Source organism: Mobula hypostoma, chromosome 27 (genome assembly GCF_963921235.1).
Source record: "Mobula hypostoma chromosome 27, sMobHyp1.1, whole genome shotgun sequence".
Classification (NCBI taxonomy): domain Eukaryota; kingdom Metazoa; phylum Chordata; class Chondrichthyes; order Myliobatiformes; family Myliobatidae; genus Mobula; species Mobula hypostoma.
The window spans coordinates 20,269,183-20,287,103 of NC_086123.1; the positions used below are offsets into that span (position 1 = coordinate 20,269,183).

At 35.8% G+C, this 17,921-nt stretch overlaps 1 protein-coding gene and 1 long non-coding RNA gene across 3 annotated transcripts in view; one reads left to right on the forward strand and one right to left on the reverse strand.

Moving 5' to 3' along the window:
- Positions 1-17,921, forward strand: part of ift81 (intraflagellar transport 81 homolog) — a 63,488-nt gene that overhangs the window by 27,248 nt on the left and 18,319 nt on the right. For both annotated transcript variants that reach the window (XM_063034231.1, XM_063034232.1), the window contains 5 exons: positions 1,050-1,196; positions 9,074-9,223; positions 10,982-11,110; positions 15,471-15,560; positions 16,024-16,110. In XM_063034231.1, the coding sequence (XP_062890301.1) occupies positions 1,050-1,196; positions 9,074-9,223; positions 10,982-11,110; positions 15,471-15,560; positions 16,024-16,110 (603 nt within the window). The remainder of the gene's footprint in view (positions 1-1,049; positions 1,197-9,073; positions 9,224-10,981; positions 11,111-15,470; positions 15,561-16,023; positions 16,111-17,921) is intronic.
- LOC134338426 (uncharacterized) overlaps positions 11,129-17,921 on the reverse strand; it is a 43,138-nt gene continuing 36,345 nt past the window's right edge. The window contains exon 3 of the long non-coding RNA XR_010016224.1: positions 11,129-12,851. This is a non-coding gene — a long non-coding RNA (uncharacterized LOC134338426). The remainder of the gene's footprint in view (positions 12,852-17,921) is intronic.

Genomic DNA, 17,921 nt, shown 5'->3' on the forward strand with positions numbered 1-17,921 from the left:
ATAGCTTGCATAAGAAAGGGTTTCTTCAAGCCCCCTCCTCCATTTTGTTTTTTACCAATCACTTTAACTTTGTCTCCCATTTTTTTTTGCTACAATTCACTCTTTTTTTACAATGTCAAAATCATTCTTGATTTTGGACTGAAAACGCACTGGGCAAGTCTCTTCTAATTCCACAGGCAAGTCTTTTCTGGATTGGAGACATACCAGTAAAATACAGCTTTTCTCTGGTATGTCCCCAATCCAGAAAACACTTGTTGTTGATACTCCTGTCATCATGTGACTCTGCTTGCTTTTGAATACCCAAACTACTAGATTCTTTCAACACATGTAGTTAAGTTGAACAATATAATAGGCAATGGTGTTGCAGAAATAGCACATAATTTTGAAGCTTTAGATTTTTGTCTAGAAGTTCAATACAGTACTTCAGCTTCTGCTGAGAGATTGATGAAAAGGATTAGTATTTTTGCTTGTTTCTGATTTCCACCATCTCCTTTTGAAATAATATATGTGCCAAGCCCTGGTTAAGGTTTTTACTGCTATGCTGTAGGTATTTCATTCTAGCAGTTCTGAAAAAACAGTGCGTTCTTCTTATAGCATGTTTGGATTTCCGGTTAAAGGTAAGGGGCTATGATGTTCAACTTAGTGCTAATCAGGATGGTGGAATTGGGGGAAGGTTCTAGAGAAAGCTGGGTGGAGAGAGATTTGTGACGGACACTGGTGGGGTTCGTGGTCCTTTTGGCGGGAGCTGTGGAGCAGACAGGAGGAAAAATGGCAGAGGATGTCGTGGGAAGCTTCCTCGTTGCATGAACTGCTCTGTGCAAATGAATGGCTTCAAGGAAGAAGGGCCACTACTTCCAAGAAAGAGCCCGTTGTTCGAGATGAATTTCGAGCAAAGTTCGGAGTGTGGTATGTGCTTTCCCACAGACCGTGGGTCCAGCATGTGACAACTTCAACATGAGTTCCAAAGATGTGTACGTTTGGACTGGTTTCAACTGTAATGAGACTTTAGAAATAACCAATTTCTAAAGTAAAATTTAAATTTCATCCAGGCATCTATCATTTCCCGCAAAAAAGAGGCAAAGGCTGAAGAGCTACAAGAATGCAGAGAAGAACTTCTGAGCATGGAGAAAGAGCTGGCACAGAAAACGAGTCAGGCTCGTGATTTTGATGGCACGGAAGTTCTGAAAGGTGATGAGGTAAGATAACTGAAGCAGGTTATATCAATACCATCTCAGCAGTTGAAGAAAGAACAAGGTATTTGTTAGGTGTTGTACATTCTAATTTGATACATGTTTATTGATTCGTGATGTGTGTGTCACACAAGCCAACCTCTAAAGTTCCATTGGTGTTGTAAGAGTACTATTCAACAAGGAGTTAACTGTGATAAACTGAATTGCTTTGCTGCCTTGTCCTGTGGGTTTTCCCTTTAATTGATAAAATGGTCTGGTGCCTTCTTGGAGCTTTATGACCTCTGAGAAAATTTGAGATCTTTTTATAATGAGAACAAAATGCCATAAATGAGCAACACATCAGGCTATATCTGTGGAGAAAGAAACAGATTTAATATTTCAGGTGGAAGACCCTGAAAAGTAAAAGATTGTTAATTTATTTATTTTAAATATTGAAGGTTTCAGTTATTTGTTCTTGTGAATATGGAAGAAAATCAGCATTTGTTTTTCAACCCTACTTGCCTCTAAAAGTTGCTGCTGGTCTTTCTCTTGAGCTGTACAGATCATCAACATATTCCCACAGTTCCAGCAGGAATATTTTTCCAGGATTATCCAATTGCCATGAAAGGGTATTGATGTATTTCAGCATAATATGCAACTTGGAGGCAATAATGTATATTTTTGTTTTCTAGGTGGTAGAATTTATGAATTTTCAAGATGTCTCTAAAGAAATCATGGCGAATTGCCGCAGTAAAACCCAGCAGATACAATCACAAGTGATGATAGAGTTATATGGTTATGCCAGTCCAGTTGTCTGACTGAGCTAGTCCCATTTGCCAGCATTTGATTTATATTGCTCTATCCCTAATGTGATCAGGGTTTCTACCTCTACTATCATACCAAGTTATGAGTTCTAGAGCCCAGCTAACATCGAGTTGGAAAAAAAAAGTACCCTTTAATACTCAGACAACAGGAAATCTGCAGATGCTGGAAATTCAAGCAACACACACAAAAAATGCTGGTGAACGCAGCAGGTCAGGCAGCATCTATAGGAAGAGGTACAGTCGACATTTCGGGCCAGGACCCTTCATCAGGACTAACTGAAAGAAGAGATAGTAAGAGATTTGAAAGTGGGAGAGGGAGGGGGAGATCCGAAATGATAGAAGACGGGAGGGAGGGGTGGATCTAAGAGCTGGAGAAGGGAAAGGATCATGGGACGGGAAGCCTGGGGAGAAAGAGAAGCGGTGAGGGGAGCCCGGAGGGTGGAGAGCAGGCAAGGAGTTATAGTGAGAGGGACAGAGGGAAAAAAAAGAGAGAGAGAAAAAAAGGGGGGGAAATTAAAAAAATGTATAAAATAAATAAATAAGGGGTGGGGTGTAAAGGGGAGGAGGGGCATTAACAGAAGTTAGAGAAGTGAATATTCATGCCGTCAGGTTGGAGGCTACCCAGACGGAATATAAGGTGTTGTTCCTCCAACCTGAGTGTGGCTTCATCTTGACAGTAAGGAGGCCGTGGATAGACACGTCAGAATGGGAATGGGACGTGGAATTAAAATGTGTGGCCACTGGGAGATCTTGCTTTCTCTGGCAGACAGAGTGTAGGTGTTCAGCGAAACGGTCTCCCAGCCTGTGTCGGGTCTCGCCAATACATAGAAGACTGCACCGGGAGCTCCGGACACAGTATATCTTCGTAGCCAACTCATAGGTGAAGTGTCGCCTCACCTGGAAGGACTGTCTGGGGCCCTGAATGATGGTGAGGGAGGAAGTGTAAGGGCATGTGTAGCACTTGTTCCGCTTGCAAGGAAAAGTGCCGGGAGGGAGATCGGTGGGAAGGGATGGTGGGGAACGAATGGACAAGGGAGTCGTGTAGGGAGCGATCCCTGCGGAAAGCGGGGGGGGGAGGAAAAGATGTGCTTGGTGGTGGGATCCCGTTGGAGGTAGCAGAAGTTACGGAGAATTGTATGTTGGACCCAGAGGCTGGTGGGGTGGTAGGTACCCTTTAATACTTCTATGTGCCTTAAATATGTGTCCCTTGGTTGTTAAACTCTCTGCTAAAGGAGCTGAGCCCTTAATATCCACTCTACCTAGGCCTATATAATCATGAATATCTCAATCACATTATTGTCTCCTGTACAAAACAACCAACCCCATCATGGTTAATCTATCTTCATAACCAAAATTATTCAGGCTTCGTATTATCTTTATAAATCTCCTCTGTAGCCTCTCTAGTGTTATAATGCTTCTTTTGAGATAGCAATGAAAACTCTGCAGATTAAACTAGTTATGGATACCCGATTTCATTTGAAGGTTGACCTCCCTGGTCTTGTATTCTCTAGTGTGGCTGCAAAAGAAAAGTACTGGTACAGTCTTGGTTTATTATTGTCACGTTTACTGAGATGCGTTCAAATAATTAGCAATTGAGAACTATTTCTTTGAATTTAACTGGACTTTTGTTTTCAAAATACTTCTAATTAAGCTTATCAAATAATTTTGCCTCAGCAAACTGAACAAATACTATAATAATAATGCAAATTCAAAGTAGTAATGATAAATACATGTGTCTATATTATTAGTGCTCTAAGGATATTGGGATTCTAGGCCATAGGCAACCTGATTGCAAAAGCAAACATGATGATATTTTTATTAGTTATTATTTTTCCTGCTGAGTCATTTACAAATTTCCTGGGAAGGAAATTGGGTTTGGAGGGGTGGTGGAATATGCTGCCTGACAAAATAATGTTAAAATGCTGGATATATCAGATCAGGTGGTTTTAAAAAAAAAATTCAAAATTTGTGGGGACCGTTTTTAAATTATTTTCATAAACTTTGACTTCTTGTGAAAGTACAGAAGTTGGTTAATAGTATATTTTATTATCTGATAAGTTTATTTTTCTTTTTTCCCCCAAACAGCTTTGACTTTGGTAGTAGGTGTAAATGTATTTTTTTAATAAAATTGTTTATATTCTAATATACAAATTAATCTAATCTATATGAATATAGAGTAAGGAGTTCATTAATGTGATTCAATATATTGTATCTGGTATTATATTTTTTCTTTTTTATAATATGTATTCTCTTGGACTCTGTATTCTTCTATATAGAAATCAATAAATCAATAAAATATTGGAAAAAGAAAGAAAAAAAATATGTATGGTGAATACCACCCAATATTCAAATTTGCATAAACAACTCGTCAATATAAATCCCTGATATATACATATGTAGCATTGAAAACGAGATACTTTAATGGGTTAATAAAAAAATTAAGAGATGCCATGTTAATTCTTGACTCAGTTGTATGTTATATTATAACATACTTCTGCCCACAACAAAATCCTTCAATAAACTTCATAGTTACTAAAATCTACATAGGTGGAAAATTTGTACAGGTATTACTGAGGTGAGTTTGGATGTTGTGGTTTTAAATGTTCAGAAAGCAACATTATGAATCAAGTTGCTTTCTGCCTGGGTTGAGTCCCTTAGTGAAACCAGTAACAGTAATGAGAAATGAAATGTGAAGGTTCAGACATTATGCCTTTCTACAGTTTTAGTTTAGTATTAGTTCGCTCATTTATGCTGCTCAGAAAACACAATTAACTACTTTTCAATGACTATTTAATTCAATCTGGTGAATTACATTCACCTCAGCTGTTTATTCAGAAATGTTTTGACCTCTATAAATGTTTGAATTTATCCCCCTAGCCTTGTAAAAAGATGTTTGCTACCATTTCCTCTAAAGAATTGGGGCCTAGTCAAGGCTGAATGTGTTAATGTAAACAGCATGTATTTGCAGAAATCTATTCCAATTACAGTAATCTGACACTGCATAGAAGGATTAGCGTCTTTATAAAATTCTGGTTTTATAAGTCAGGTTATAAAATTCTGCTTCAAGTTGTTCTTCAAAAGCTACTTCAAAGGCACTTTTGTATAATAATTTTGCTAAATACAAGGCTATTTAAGTAATGTATTTTGAAGATGGGGAATGGGACCAGGCTGCTACCCAGCTCCTGAGCAAGACTAATATTTAAATTTGAAGTATATCTTGTTATTTTACTATATACTGAAAAACAATACATCAACATCAATGCTGCTACATTCCATCTTGCTATGTGCTTTGGGATAACCTGTCCCTATCTGTTAAACAAATGAAGATGGTATTGCTCAATCTGGATTGTGGCTACATTGGGAAATGGAGAGGATTGTGGTGAAGATTTTCCACTTTATAACAGTTCATTGTCTCCTCTCTCTCAGTACCGTAAGAAACTTCTGCTCCTGAGTGGCGTTTGCTTGTGTGAGCAGTTTTATATTGCCCTGACAATATTCTCCAACCAGTTTCAAATTGATCTATAAACACTGCAAGCTAATACTGTTGTTGGCCGTGGAGAATTGTATGGGCTGTATATTTATAGCCCTTAAGGTCTTTTGTTAAAGTCTCCATTACACTGGTTGCATCTAATGTTTGTGATTATTGTGCTTAGTAGAATTATTCAATTTTCAAAAGGATAAAAGTCATTTTCTTGCAAGTGTTATTTCTAAGGGTAAATGTGTGTTCCAGTTTAAGCTGTGAATATTATTTTCTTTTTAATTGACATGAGGTGGAGCTGCATACCTATGGTGTAGTCTGAAACCTACAGAGGAGGAAGGCTGAGTGGGTGGATGCTTGTAATCTATTAAGTATGTAGCGCAGCAGCTCCAGTTACCAAACTATGATTATCATTTGTGGCTTGCCAAAAAACAGGTGGCTATGACCCATGACAAATACGTTACACATGTTGCATTCTTTACACAGTATTTGAATAGGCTCCATAGATCTTTTGAAGATCAAAGTATAATTAACATGCAAGCTTCAACAATTTTGTTCCTTATCTTTGTTAGTAAGTCTGCAAATTAAAAATTTTTCAGTAGCTCTTTGATTAGCTTTCTTAAACAAATGCGTGGCTGGTACCAGCCCTACAAATGATGACAGCTTTCTTTTTCTCTTTAATGCTTATCAAAGAATTTTACAATGTGGTTCAGATCATGCAAATTGCAGGCACTTTAACTATATTTTATGAATTTACATGGACACATAAAGCATTCACACAAAGTTTTGAAAGGTTAAATGTATTGATTGAATCAGCTTTGAAACAAATTTGCTGTAGTATTTGAATTTCCCTTTGTTGCATCAGCTGGATTTTTGTTTTAACTTATTGCAATTATGCTGTAGTAAGGAGTTGATTCATTAGGCTGCACACAGTAGTTGGCAGATTTTTTCAGCATGAAATTAAGAACCTGGAACCTTCTCAGTATGGGGAGAAAATTTTATTTTCCTTTCCCTGCTGTTGCCTCTCTCTCCCATGCAGTCAAGACTTTTTTATTTTACAATTCCAGTTTCTGTTAGTTTGTTGCTTTTTGTTATTCTGTGAAAGAGTAATCAGGTAGAATTTAGCAATTTAGCATATCCTGTGTTTGGTCCTCAATAAGTATCTGATTTCAGACAAGGTAGTTGCTGCCAGGTACTACAATGTAGCTATATTTGTGACTAGGATATGGCTAGGATTGGTATTCTGTTTTGAGAAATTATGGTTTGCTTCTCTGCATTACTTGGCTAGCATTGTGTATAAATGAAGAATGACCACGTTGGGGAAGTCTCAGGAGGGAACTGGTATTTCTAGAGCTGTGTTCTACTCCTGTTGAAGGACTCCTGGTTTACTTCAGGGGTAATGAGACTACCCAAGCCTGTAAATTATTAAGTATACTGTTGCTACCAAATCTGGCGTGAAAATGAAGGTGCATTGATTTTCTTTTACTTTAATATTCATAAATTTATTTCCTTCATGACCTTGTTTTGCAGTCTGAGCGGCTGTTGAGACAACCGCCATAGTATCAGGAAATTTGCATCCATCGCTACACTGACCAGGGTGAAGTAGTGAGGTGTCAGACCAGAATTACGACTAATTTTGCATGACTTTGGAAAGTTTATTGAAAGACCAAGGAAGTAATTACACAGCATGAACAATGAATTCATTTACATAATTTGTCATTTCTTGGGATTTTCACATTGAAAACTAACCCAATGTGCCATTAGAATAGAACAAATCTTATGGAAATTCTGGATCTTTACTTATATTTGGGTGCATATCATTAATAAGAATGGGTAAAAGATATATTTTAACGTATTTTTATGGTTGTTTTCTTTCATCTATAAGATCAATAACTTGCTGTGTTTTGCCACAGCAATGTAATTATTTCACCAATGATTAAATGTGTCTATTAGTTTTAGTCTGAATGTGACAACTAGATATTTGGTGGTAAATATGTCCTGGAATAGAATAGTGTAGGGTTATCCCTTATGATCCCAAAAACTGAATTGTAATCAATATCTATTGATAATTAAATTGGTATTATAACCAATATACATTTATGATGCACTAGAGAACGTAAGTTGAGCTCCAGAGAGATTTGAGCTGTTGGTGGAATCTGTCATTCTGTAAGAATGAATGCTCAGTGTTGAGTGGTGCCATTGTAACAGACAACCTGTCCGACTGCTACAAAGACTTGTATTTGCAGAGTACTGGACTGATACAGAGTGCGAAAAAGGTTCCATTCCATTTGGAATTAAATATTAGTATTTAATATACATGAGTTAATACATCATTAACTACAAGAAAGTGCCAAAAAGTGGCATGGTAGCGTAAGGGTTAACACAATATTTTACAGCAGTAGCTGTAAGTTTGGGGTTCAATTTCCACCATTGTCTGTAAATAATTTGTACATTCTCCCTGTGATTGTACGAGCTTTCTCCTGGTGTTTAAATCTACTATATTCCAAGGATGTACACTTAGGGTTATCGAGTTATGGACATGCTATTTTGGAGCCGGAAGTAAGGTGACACTTGTGAACTGCCCAGCACAATTCTCACTGATTTGATTTCATGCAAAATTATGTATTTCACTATATGTTTCAGTGTATATGTAACAAATAAAGCTGATCTTTTTCTTCATAAAATACAATTTGGAAATAAAGTGTAACAAATGTTAAATAGGTGGGTTGCTTGATGCTGTAGCTCGATGGGCTGCAAGGGCCTGTTCTACGTTGTATCTCCAAATACATTTTTAAAAAGTAACCTGGTCAGTTTCTGATTGAGAACATTTAAACTGCTTTGTTATGCCATATTAGTGAATGATATGAATATTTGTTCAATTTCATTGTTATAAGTCATAAATTTACATTTAAGTCATCCAACATAAGTAAACTGTATCTGTTAGATCTTTTCTTAATGGAAATGAAATCTGGCTAATTGATTCAGTGGAAATAGATAGTTTACTTAAATTAATATTTCAGTGGCAAAATCTAGAACAAATTATATTGCAAAGATTGGAGACTATTTGATAATTATATAACATGAAAATTAGCTTTGTACTATAAATGCTTAAGATATTATGTGGATTATGGATCATGTGAATTATGGATCACAGCACCGTCGTATTGAATGTGTTATTATTTTTATGCTTATAATAATTATTCTTGGCCTAGCTGCTGAACTTGTTTTAATTTTTTTTGGTTGGGGAAGAAAGGGTTCAAACTTTGGTATGAATTATTTAAATAAGATGCTTCAACATTTAGCTCCAAAATTAATGGAATGTGTGGTGGAAAGTTAGTGGGTGGGGAAAGCTCTACATGATACATTTTCATGACTATTTTTGGCTTCCTGCCTAGGACTTTTTATAGACTATTCCATGTTGTCTAAGAAAATGAGACTGCCATATTTAGCACTGGCAGTCTCGCTTTTGTTCTGTAGACATAAATTATTGTCAATTCTGAAACTAATAATACCTTTTTTTCAGTATTTTTGTATTGGAGGCAGCAGGCCTCCCAATTTATTTTCAGCACTGACTATATTAACTGGTTCTCATTAAATTTTAGTTCAAACGCTATGTCAGCAAACTTCGTAGCAAGAGTACAGTATATAAGAAGAAACGCCAAGAGCTGGCAGAACTGAGAGCAGAGTATGGTGTCCTGCAAAGGACAGAAGAAATTCTAAAACAGCGGCATGAAGCCATGCAGCAACAACTGGTAATATGAGAACCTTGCTTTCAGTACACTCCAATGCTCAGGTCCTGACCATTCTAAGAAATTACTGATAATTTATCTGAAATGATACAACTTACCATGAAACATTTCAGTCATCCCCCCTACAAGTTCCAGTGCCTTTAGGTAATGCTCAGTGATTACTGAGAAAAGTATAAGTTAATATTAGCTCCTAATTTACGATTTTTATCTTTGAGCATGTAGAATGTCTTTCAGATCATTAAATATAAAGTTTTATTCACATTCTTTACATTAAACCTATTTGTAATTCTTTGCCCTCTTTAAAATTTAAGGTATTGACAGGAGTTAATGTTCTGTTTAAAGTTCAAAGTACATATATGTTATATATGAGATTAATTTTCTTGCGGGCATACACTGTATGTACGTATATCCAAGAAACACAACAGCATTTATGAAAGACTACACCAAACAGAATGGTCAAACAACCATGTGCAAAAAACAACAAACTCTGCAAATACAAAAGAAGTAGTAATAATAATAATAACGAATAAGTAATAAGTATCGAGAACAAGAGGTGAAGAGACCTTGAAGGTGAATCCAAGGGTTATGAGAATGGCTCAGTGATGAGTGAATGTTGATCCCTCTTTTTATATCTATTCCCTCAATTTATATCTATTGATTTAAAAAAAATAGACAAATGTCTACTCGTCATATATTATCATCTGGGGCAAAAATTAATAATATTCAAAAATGAGACTTTATGAATCCATTATTTTGCCTTTGCAGTTGTGTTCTTTGTAACCAGGTGTTATGACACAGGAATTAATTTTTTAATTGCTCAAAAAAAATTTGCTGGTACCTTTTGCAACATTTTTAATGTTGCTTGTTCTCTTTGATAGCATCAATTTTAGTTCAAACTTCTGTAGTATTTGTCCTTGTTACAGTTATCTTTGGTTCTTTAGCTGGGTTTTACTTTTTTTTAAAATCCAAAATATGTAGAATTGAATTTGCTTGGTAATCCCCCATGTTAACTTCCCTAAGCAGTTAAACTCAGCTGATCCTCACAGTAATGAGCACTATAACCTGTAAAATTTAGTTAATCTAAAACTTTAAAATTAAAAGTTATAAATGTTGCAAACTTGAAAGCACTGGTGGAGAGAGAAACCATTAACATTTAAGGTTGATGTCTTTCAACGGAATTTAGATGTCTGTTTTCCTACATTTTGGTGGTAATTGTCCTTGAAAAACATATTAGAATGATTTACAATGTTAGAAGTGCTATCTAAGTACAGGTTATTGAAGAAGGTGCAATTATAATTGATTTAATCAGCACAGGGGATGGGACTGTCATCAGATTGGCTTGTTTTTGGTAGAAATTGCAGAGAATTTTGATATAGGGTGGCGTTGAAAGCATAATTGCCATATTAATTTACAGCTTCATTTCCTACATCATTTTGCCTTTAACTATTATTGTTTTGTACCCAGATGTCAGAAGAGTGGATCCTTTGAAATTTATTTTCCCTGTGAGTTTTTCGACCCAAGTTGTGTGAGATGATGCATAGACAGAAAATAAAATTGATAATAAGGCTTGATCGTTCACAAAAGGCACAAATAAGTTATTCCTCAGATGTAGTCCAAGTGTATTTTAACTAGTGCTTTCATGGTTTATATTTTATGGTCCTTAGCTATAATATATAAGACTTACATTATAATTGTTTAAGATTTATCTTACCGGCTGAGATTCCTATATAGTAATCTTTGTCAAATTGTTTGTGTTTACAGCAAGCGATTGAAGCGAAGCATGGTATTACAGGTTTCAGTGACACTCAAGAAGAGCTGGAGAGAGTATCTGCACTGAAGAGCGAGTTGGATGAAGTGAAGGGACGTACACTTGATGAAATGTCTGAAATGGTGATCCTTTTTAAAAAGACTAAAATTAATTTAGTGTTTGGGTATAAAGGGTTCACAGTTTGTGGGGAACAGTTGTAGTAATTTAAATTATGATAACCATGCTTCTTTCCACTGCTTACCTAATACAATTATAGATTACCAGTGTTATTTGAGTCAAATAACCTTTAATAATAACATTCTCTGAAGACAAATTACTGGCTGAAGTATCTGTATGTTATACATTCCCACTTAGTAATGCTTGAAAATATCCATTGTAGAGCTTTTCTTCTGCCCCCCCCAGATGAAATTGGCCCAGAGTTTGTAGATGGAACAAGAGTATAACTTCCAGCATTCACCACCATCGCTAACAGCAGCTTCTGATGTTCACCTGCATGCAATTAAACACAGAAGTTCGGAGGTTCCCTTGCTACTGCTTGTCATGGCCATGTTGGAGGTCTCAAAGCTAAATCATTAATTTGATGTGAGCTTTTTTATGTTCCTCTTAGTGTAAGACCAATAAAATGTAAGTCCCTAATGAATAGAGTTTAACTGAACACTCAACAGTAGGGTAATTAGAATTGCCAGTTAAATGTGCGTCAAATTGCATTATGAATAAGAAAAATCCATAATTATTGCTGAAATACCTCTTAGTTCTGAAAATCTAACTTTAAATTCATGGATTTTAAAATAAATCGTAAATATAATTTTATTTGATTACTTGTGATATTTCAGCCTCTATACTCTGCTGAATGTGACAAATCTTCAACACAATCCATTTAATGAGAGCTTGTACCAGATGAGGGGAAGTGTACTCCATTCAGCCCTGAAGGAGCAAGCACTGCTGCTTTAGTGTTGATCAAAAAATCCATTCTGTTGATTATTTTATTTTTGTCTGGAGTTAATTCTGAACTTGACCTATACTAAATTCTGTAGCAATTACATATTCAGTATTTTGCACTTCTCAGAGCTATAGATACTTGCATAAAATATCCCATGCACATATTTAAAGGGGGAGTATATAATATTTATCGGTTTCTATGCACTCTTAGTTCTTTTGCAGTGATCCCAGCACCTATTTTTGATGTTGTTTCATGAGAATGAGAAGTGCTAGGGAGTTTAGTCTACCACAGACAGAACATCTTTGAATTTAACTAGTCTTTTATTGAGACTGATGATGACAGCAACTAGTGATTCTCAGGAAGTGTTAAACATCAACTCAAACATTTCAGAAGTAAACAATAAATGATCAAAAGTAACTTGGGTGAAACATGTTGTAAAAATATAATATTTATTGCACATAGTTTGTATTCTGGAGTTGCCTTTAAAATCAGTACATTTATGTTCTGTAAAAATGGGTACATATATTATCTCTTGCGTAAATATTTTATTAATTTTAATTAAATGAACATTGAATGGAATTCATTGAGGTGGGGAAAGTGGACTTCAGAGTGCTCATTCATGATCTCAAGTAGATAATATGACCTGTTAAAAGAGGTCTTAGTTTTTATTCTTTTTTTTCTTGGGCCCCTAGCTCCCAGTGGAGCATAGGCCATTGACCTCCCATCTCCATCATCCAAAGTCAATGGTATGGTTGGAGTCCATCAAAGTTTCTGTAATCCATTGTACCCACTGTACCTGGGATGGGCTTATACAGCTTCACCAGAGCCATGTTGGCCAGCCTCACAACGGAGACGACGCTTTGGACTTTGAGAAGCCTTGATTTTTATGCTGGGAGCAAAAACTCTACTTAGTTAACTTTAGTCTGAAAAACAAAAGTAAGATTGATGTGTTTAGAACCTGTGAAAGAATTGAACAAGTTTAAACAATCTTTCATCAAAGCAATATATGTGTGAAAGCATGTAATAGTAATTTCTTATTAGTCTTAAGCAGTCATTAAATTCAGAAAGGGCAAGTGATTTAAGCTTTTCTGTCAATCATGGTCCTCCAGAGTTATGATGTCTGGAGCATTAAACAATTAGAGAATATTGCAAAAGTTTATTTTTCATTGCTGCTTAATTTCTTTTCCCACAATTTCTGAAAGGTGCCTTTTATTACTGAGAGAGACTTTTCAGTCACCAGGCTATCTCGCCCAAATGCTCATTAAGTTCCTTTGTTCATTTTTCAATAATTTGATCATAGTATTTATATGTAATTATTTTTGGAAAAAGAACATCTAAGCTCATTGAAATTTTAATGAAAGGAAATTACAGTGAATGAGTAATGACACAGTAACTATCAGTATATTTTTTTGTGTTAACACCTTAAACAGAGTGTAAGATTTTTTTTCATATCTTTCTGGTATCTTCAAGAAAAAAGATAGTCAACTAATGTTACTTATTTAAAAATTGTGCATATTTTTCTGCTGTTGTTAGAGTTAAATAGAAAGATAATTAATTTCAAAATTTATCAGATTTGTACCCAAAATAATGTTGATGCCAAGTAGAGCACATTAATTGATTCTGGGAGACTGGCAGATAGGTTTTTGTATGTTAATTCAAATCATAGGCATTACATAAATGACTTGGAAATTGCAACTGTATATATCTTTTTAGTGTTGTACTAAACTTTTAGAAATATGTGCGCATTAATGTGTAATTCCTTAAAATGTTTCTGTTTAAGTTAAGACGAGACCTTTTAAAAATCCTTTTCTTATCTGTGCATGTTGCTTGGGGCCTTGTGTAACCTAGAAAAGATAGTTAGGCAGCTTGCTTTCAGGCAGTGGCAGCAGATTAAACTCCATATTTGCATTAATGTGCTTAGCCTGTGTTCCATGACTATACATGGTATTACACACGAGGCTCGTGATATTCTGCAACATTTTATAAAATAATGGCCCCCAACTTTTTCACTCACTGAAAAAAGAAGCTGCTTGTTCACCATAAACATAAGAAAAAGAATGAGGAGGAGGACATTTGACCCCTCGTGCCTGCTTATTCATTCGATATTTATTTTAGCATAAATTGCATGCATTAATCCTATTTCCCTTGATTCCCTTAAAATCTAAAATCTTCCACAGCCCTACTGAATAAAGAACTCTGAAAATTCACCATTCTCTGGATGAAGAAACAGATGATCCTTACTTGGGGCCCAGAGACATCAGTCAAGGGAAACATCAACACTGATTCTATCTTGTTAGGCCTCATAAGAATTTTGTACATTTCAGAGAGATAACTTCTCAGTCTTCTAAACTCCCATGATTATTAACCCAATCTACTTAACCTCTCCTTGGAGAAATTGTCATTCCAGGGATCAATCTGGCAAACCTTAACTGCATTCCCTTTATCACAGGTATATTCCTCTTTAGTAATGGAGACCTGTAAATAATTCTCCATATTTGGATTCATTTCTTATCACATGTACGTTGAAATGTACAACAAAATGTGTCATTTTTCTCAACAATCAATGCAACCCAACAACGGTTCATGAGGATCCTATTTAACCAGACCTAACCATCACTACCCTTCTACTCAAATTTTCTTGAAATAAATGCCAATGTCCTGTTTGCCTCCATAATTGACCACTGATCCTTTCAGTTAACTAACGGCCGTTAACGTATAAGGATACCCATTCCACCTGGTTGAACATCGCTTAAGTTTTTCAAATCAGAACAATAGGTAGATAGTTTGAGATCACACCTTTACGGTATAACTATTCTGTATTGGGAAGAGGAATATTTACATCAACAGCTTCTGAATTTCCATCCGTGAGTGTGAATGCCTGAAGTTGCTGCCAATTTTGTCCAGAAGTAACATTAAGCATTGTTATTACCATCAGAATGTGTTCCTGCTGCAGGTAAAAGTACATTTTTTTTGTCCTATGTCATATTTGTGATGTCAATTTTTATCTTGTGTGTCTGTGTACTTGTTATTATTTCTGGGTTTGCTTCTACATTTTTTAACCTTCTGTTTCTTTTACCATTTTCTTGTGATTCTTTGTGCTGGCTCAAGTTAATTTCAGTGAAGACCTCAGATTAACAGAAACGAGATTTTCAGATAATTGGTATGGGATTCAGTCTGGTGATTTAAGTGCAAGAGAAAGATATCATCTAAATAAATCTTTCCTTTTTATGAATTTCATTACATAATCCTTCCTCAAGAAGGTCAGTCAAATGGTCAACATTTATAACTGTTTGCCACATTGCTGTTCTTCTCTCCCACCCCCACTCCCACTTTTTAGATTCTTTATAAAATATGTTTCTGCAATATAAGATTCATAAAAGAAGATAAACAAAAAGCTGTGCATAAAACGCATATTATTGGTGAAAATTTAAGTATGTAAATGGCAATTTTGCCAGCTTATAGCAAAAAAGAAGGTAATTGGAAAAGTGCTATAACTGTTAATGCATAGATCTTGTTTGTTTTTTGTGCCAATCTTTCTCCAGATAAAGAAACTTAATAATCTTATTGCTGAAAAAAAATCTGCCTTGGCCCCAGTCATCAAAGAGCTACGACCATTGCGACAGAAATGCCAGGTGAGTGGTGGACTTTAAGCAACAATGAGGGTACTGTCGAAATATGTTGCTTCTCTCCCTTCTGTTGGCTGGTTGCCAGGTTACTGCACTAACTTAGTCAAAACAGTAAGTGCAGTAGCTTCCATTGTGTCAAGTTGGCAGACAACTTGCCATCTTTGTATCACTCACAGAGTAGCTACTAAAGTACAGGAAAGTGTTTGAACAAGTGTTATTTGGAGAACAATTAGCCTTGACCAAATTGATTCCATGCTAAACACCAGGATGACTCCTGCAAGTAACAATATTTCACTCCACATACAAGGATGTGAAGCCACCTGTTTGGTTTACACATGAACTTGGATGTGTAAATTTATTTCAGAATGCAAGGTCTTGATTTGTGATTGACAAGGACATACATTGTTTGAGTGTCGCATGCTGCTAGTTCACAGTTTCATTTACATGACAGTTTGCCCTTTCACATTAGGAACTAACTCAAGAGTATGAAGAAAAAAAAGCACTCTATGACAGCTGTGCAGCAGGCTTGGAAAGCAACCGATCTAAGCTTGAACAGGTAAATAAAGGTCATAATTTAATCCACACATGCAATAACTCCTATGCCCATGTTAGACTTTTTACACTACTTGGATAATTTAGGGGGAACTTTTTAAAGCACTTATGTGCAATGCAGAACATATTGTAAAAATGCAACCCAGACTGAAGGAAAGGATTCGCCCCAGAAGTCTGCTGAATTTTGCTAACTCAGTGCAAGCAGTAATTGAACCTGTGTGTGACTTAGTGTTAATTTTCAAGGGCTTGTAAATATTGATAGAACTGATTAAGAATTGTGTAGTTTTAGTACATCCTTACAATCTCTCTACATAGAATGTTTTAGTTTCTTTTTGTTTAATTCGACAATTATGGGTTAAAGTTTTACTCCTGTAACTTGTGCACAAAAATCTAGGGTAACACTTTAGTCAACAGCTTCCTTTGCTTTAAAAATCCCAAAGCTCTATTTTAAAGAAGCACAACAGGGTCACCACAGTGTTCTGGCAAGAATGCTTCTGCCAATGTAGATCATTCGCTCACTATTTCTAAGATACATTATCTGGTCCTTATCTCGCTGCTGCTAATGGAAGTTTGCTGTGCACCTCTTTGAGTGTAAAGCATTTTTAGGATGTCTTGAAAAGAGTGTGAAGAGGTATCTTGTTGTAGTTCTAAATTCATTTTCTTTTGAAGCTGTGTTTGTTTCTAATATAGTCAGTGCAAGGATAGCTAATTCTGGTCATTCTACTGTTGAGTCTTTTTGTATTGATCAGGCTGAGTTTCCCCAAACTGGAATCTGGTTTACTGAAACAACATCAGGCTTTAGAACTACTATCTGTTATTAGTTCTTGCCTTCTGATGGCATTCTCCAATGTGAAATAACAAACTATTTCTAATAATTTTTTAAAATTTCAATGACCCATTTTTGTCCTAGAATTTCTGGAAAATATCATTAAAAGGTACCGCATCATTTCATCATTTTCTCCTTGCCCAGGAGGGGAAATTTAAATGCAGTTGATTGGCAAGGATTTCACTAAGGTCAATCATTTTCGTTAATATTATTCAATTGTTTGCACCACTTATGGAAAACGTCCACCGATGTTCTCTGTTTCTCGCTCGCAGAACATCACTTAATACAGAAGACCAGACTGTCTTTGTTTTCTGGGCATGTGAATAATGCGCTCATCTAGGTTTATGCCCAGGGCATTATGTAACTAAGATTTCAAGAACTTAGCGTATTTTCTAAGATTTTTTTGTTAGTCATTGTAGCCTGCCCTACGCTCATGTCTTTGACCTGAATACTTGAGAATTCAAAGACTAGGGAAGACCTAGTGCATCAAGAGGCCCTGAGGATAAGATCATGTTGCAAAATTATCCTTGTTTATGACAGTTCATCGTCATTTTATTGCTGAAAAAGAACTGTTGTTGCCAGCTTCACTTGGCCTTCCGGGATATTTGGGTAGTATATTTTGCGACCAAAGGAATTCAAATGTTCTGTTCAGATTAATGATAGGCAGGTTCAGCATATACAGCGCAACCAAATGGAATTGCTTTCCATTTAGGGAATATTGAGAAGGTTTCTGCTTGTCCATTGCTACCAAATAGAGCCACTGTCCATTTGGGGAATGTTAATAATTCTGTGGAGTTACTGCAAAATCATAATTTTTTGTTAGTTGGGAGGATTTAGAACCTTTTGAATAGAAAGCATCTTCCCTCGATTTGCTTGCGAAAAGAGATTATTGTTTTAAAAAAAAATGACATAGCTTTTAAAAGATTTGCTGATTAAAGTTAACTGGCAATTTTTAGGAAGGCTGGTAAAAATATTTCTATAGTTATTGT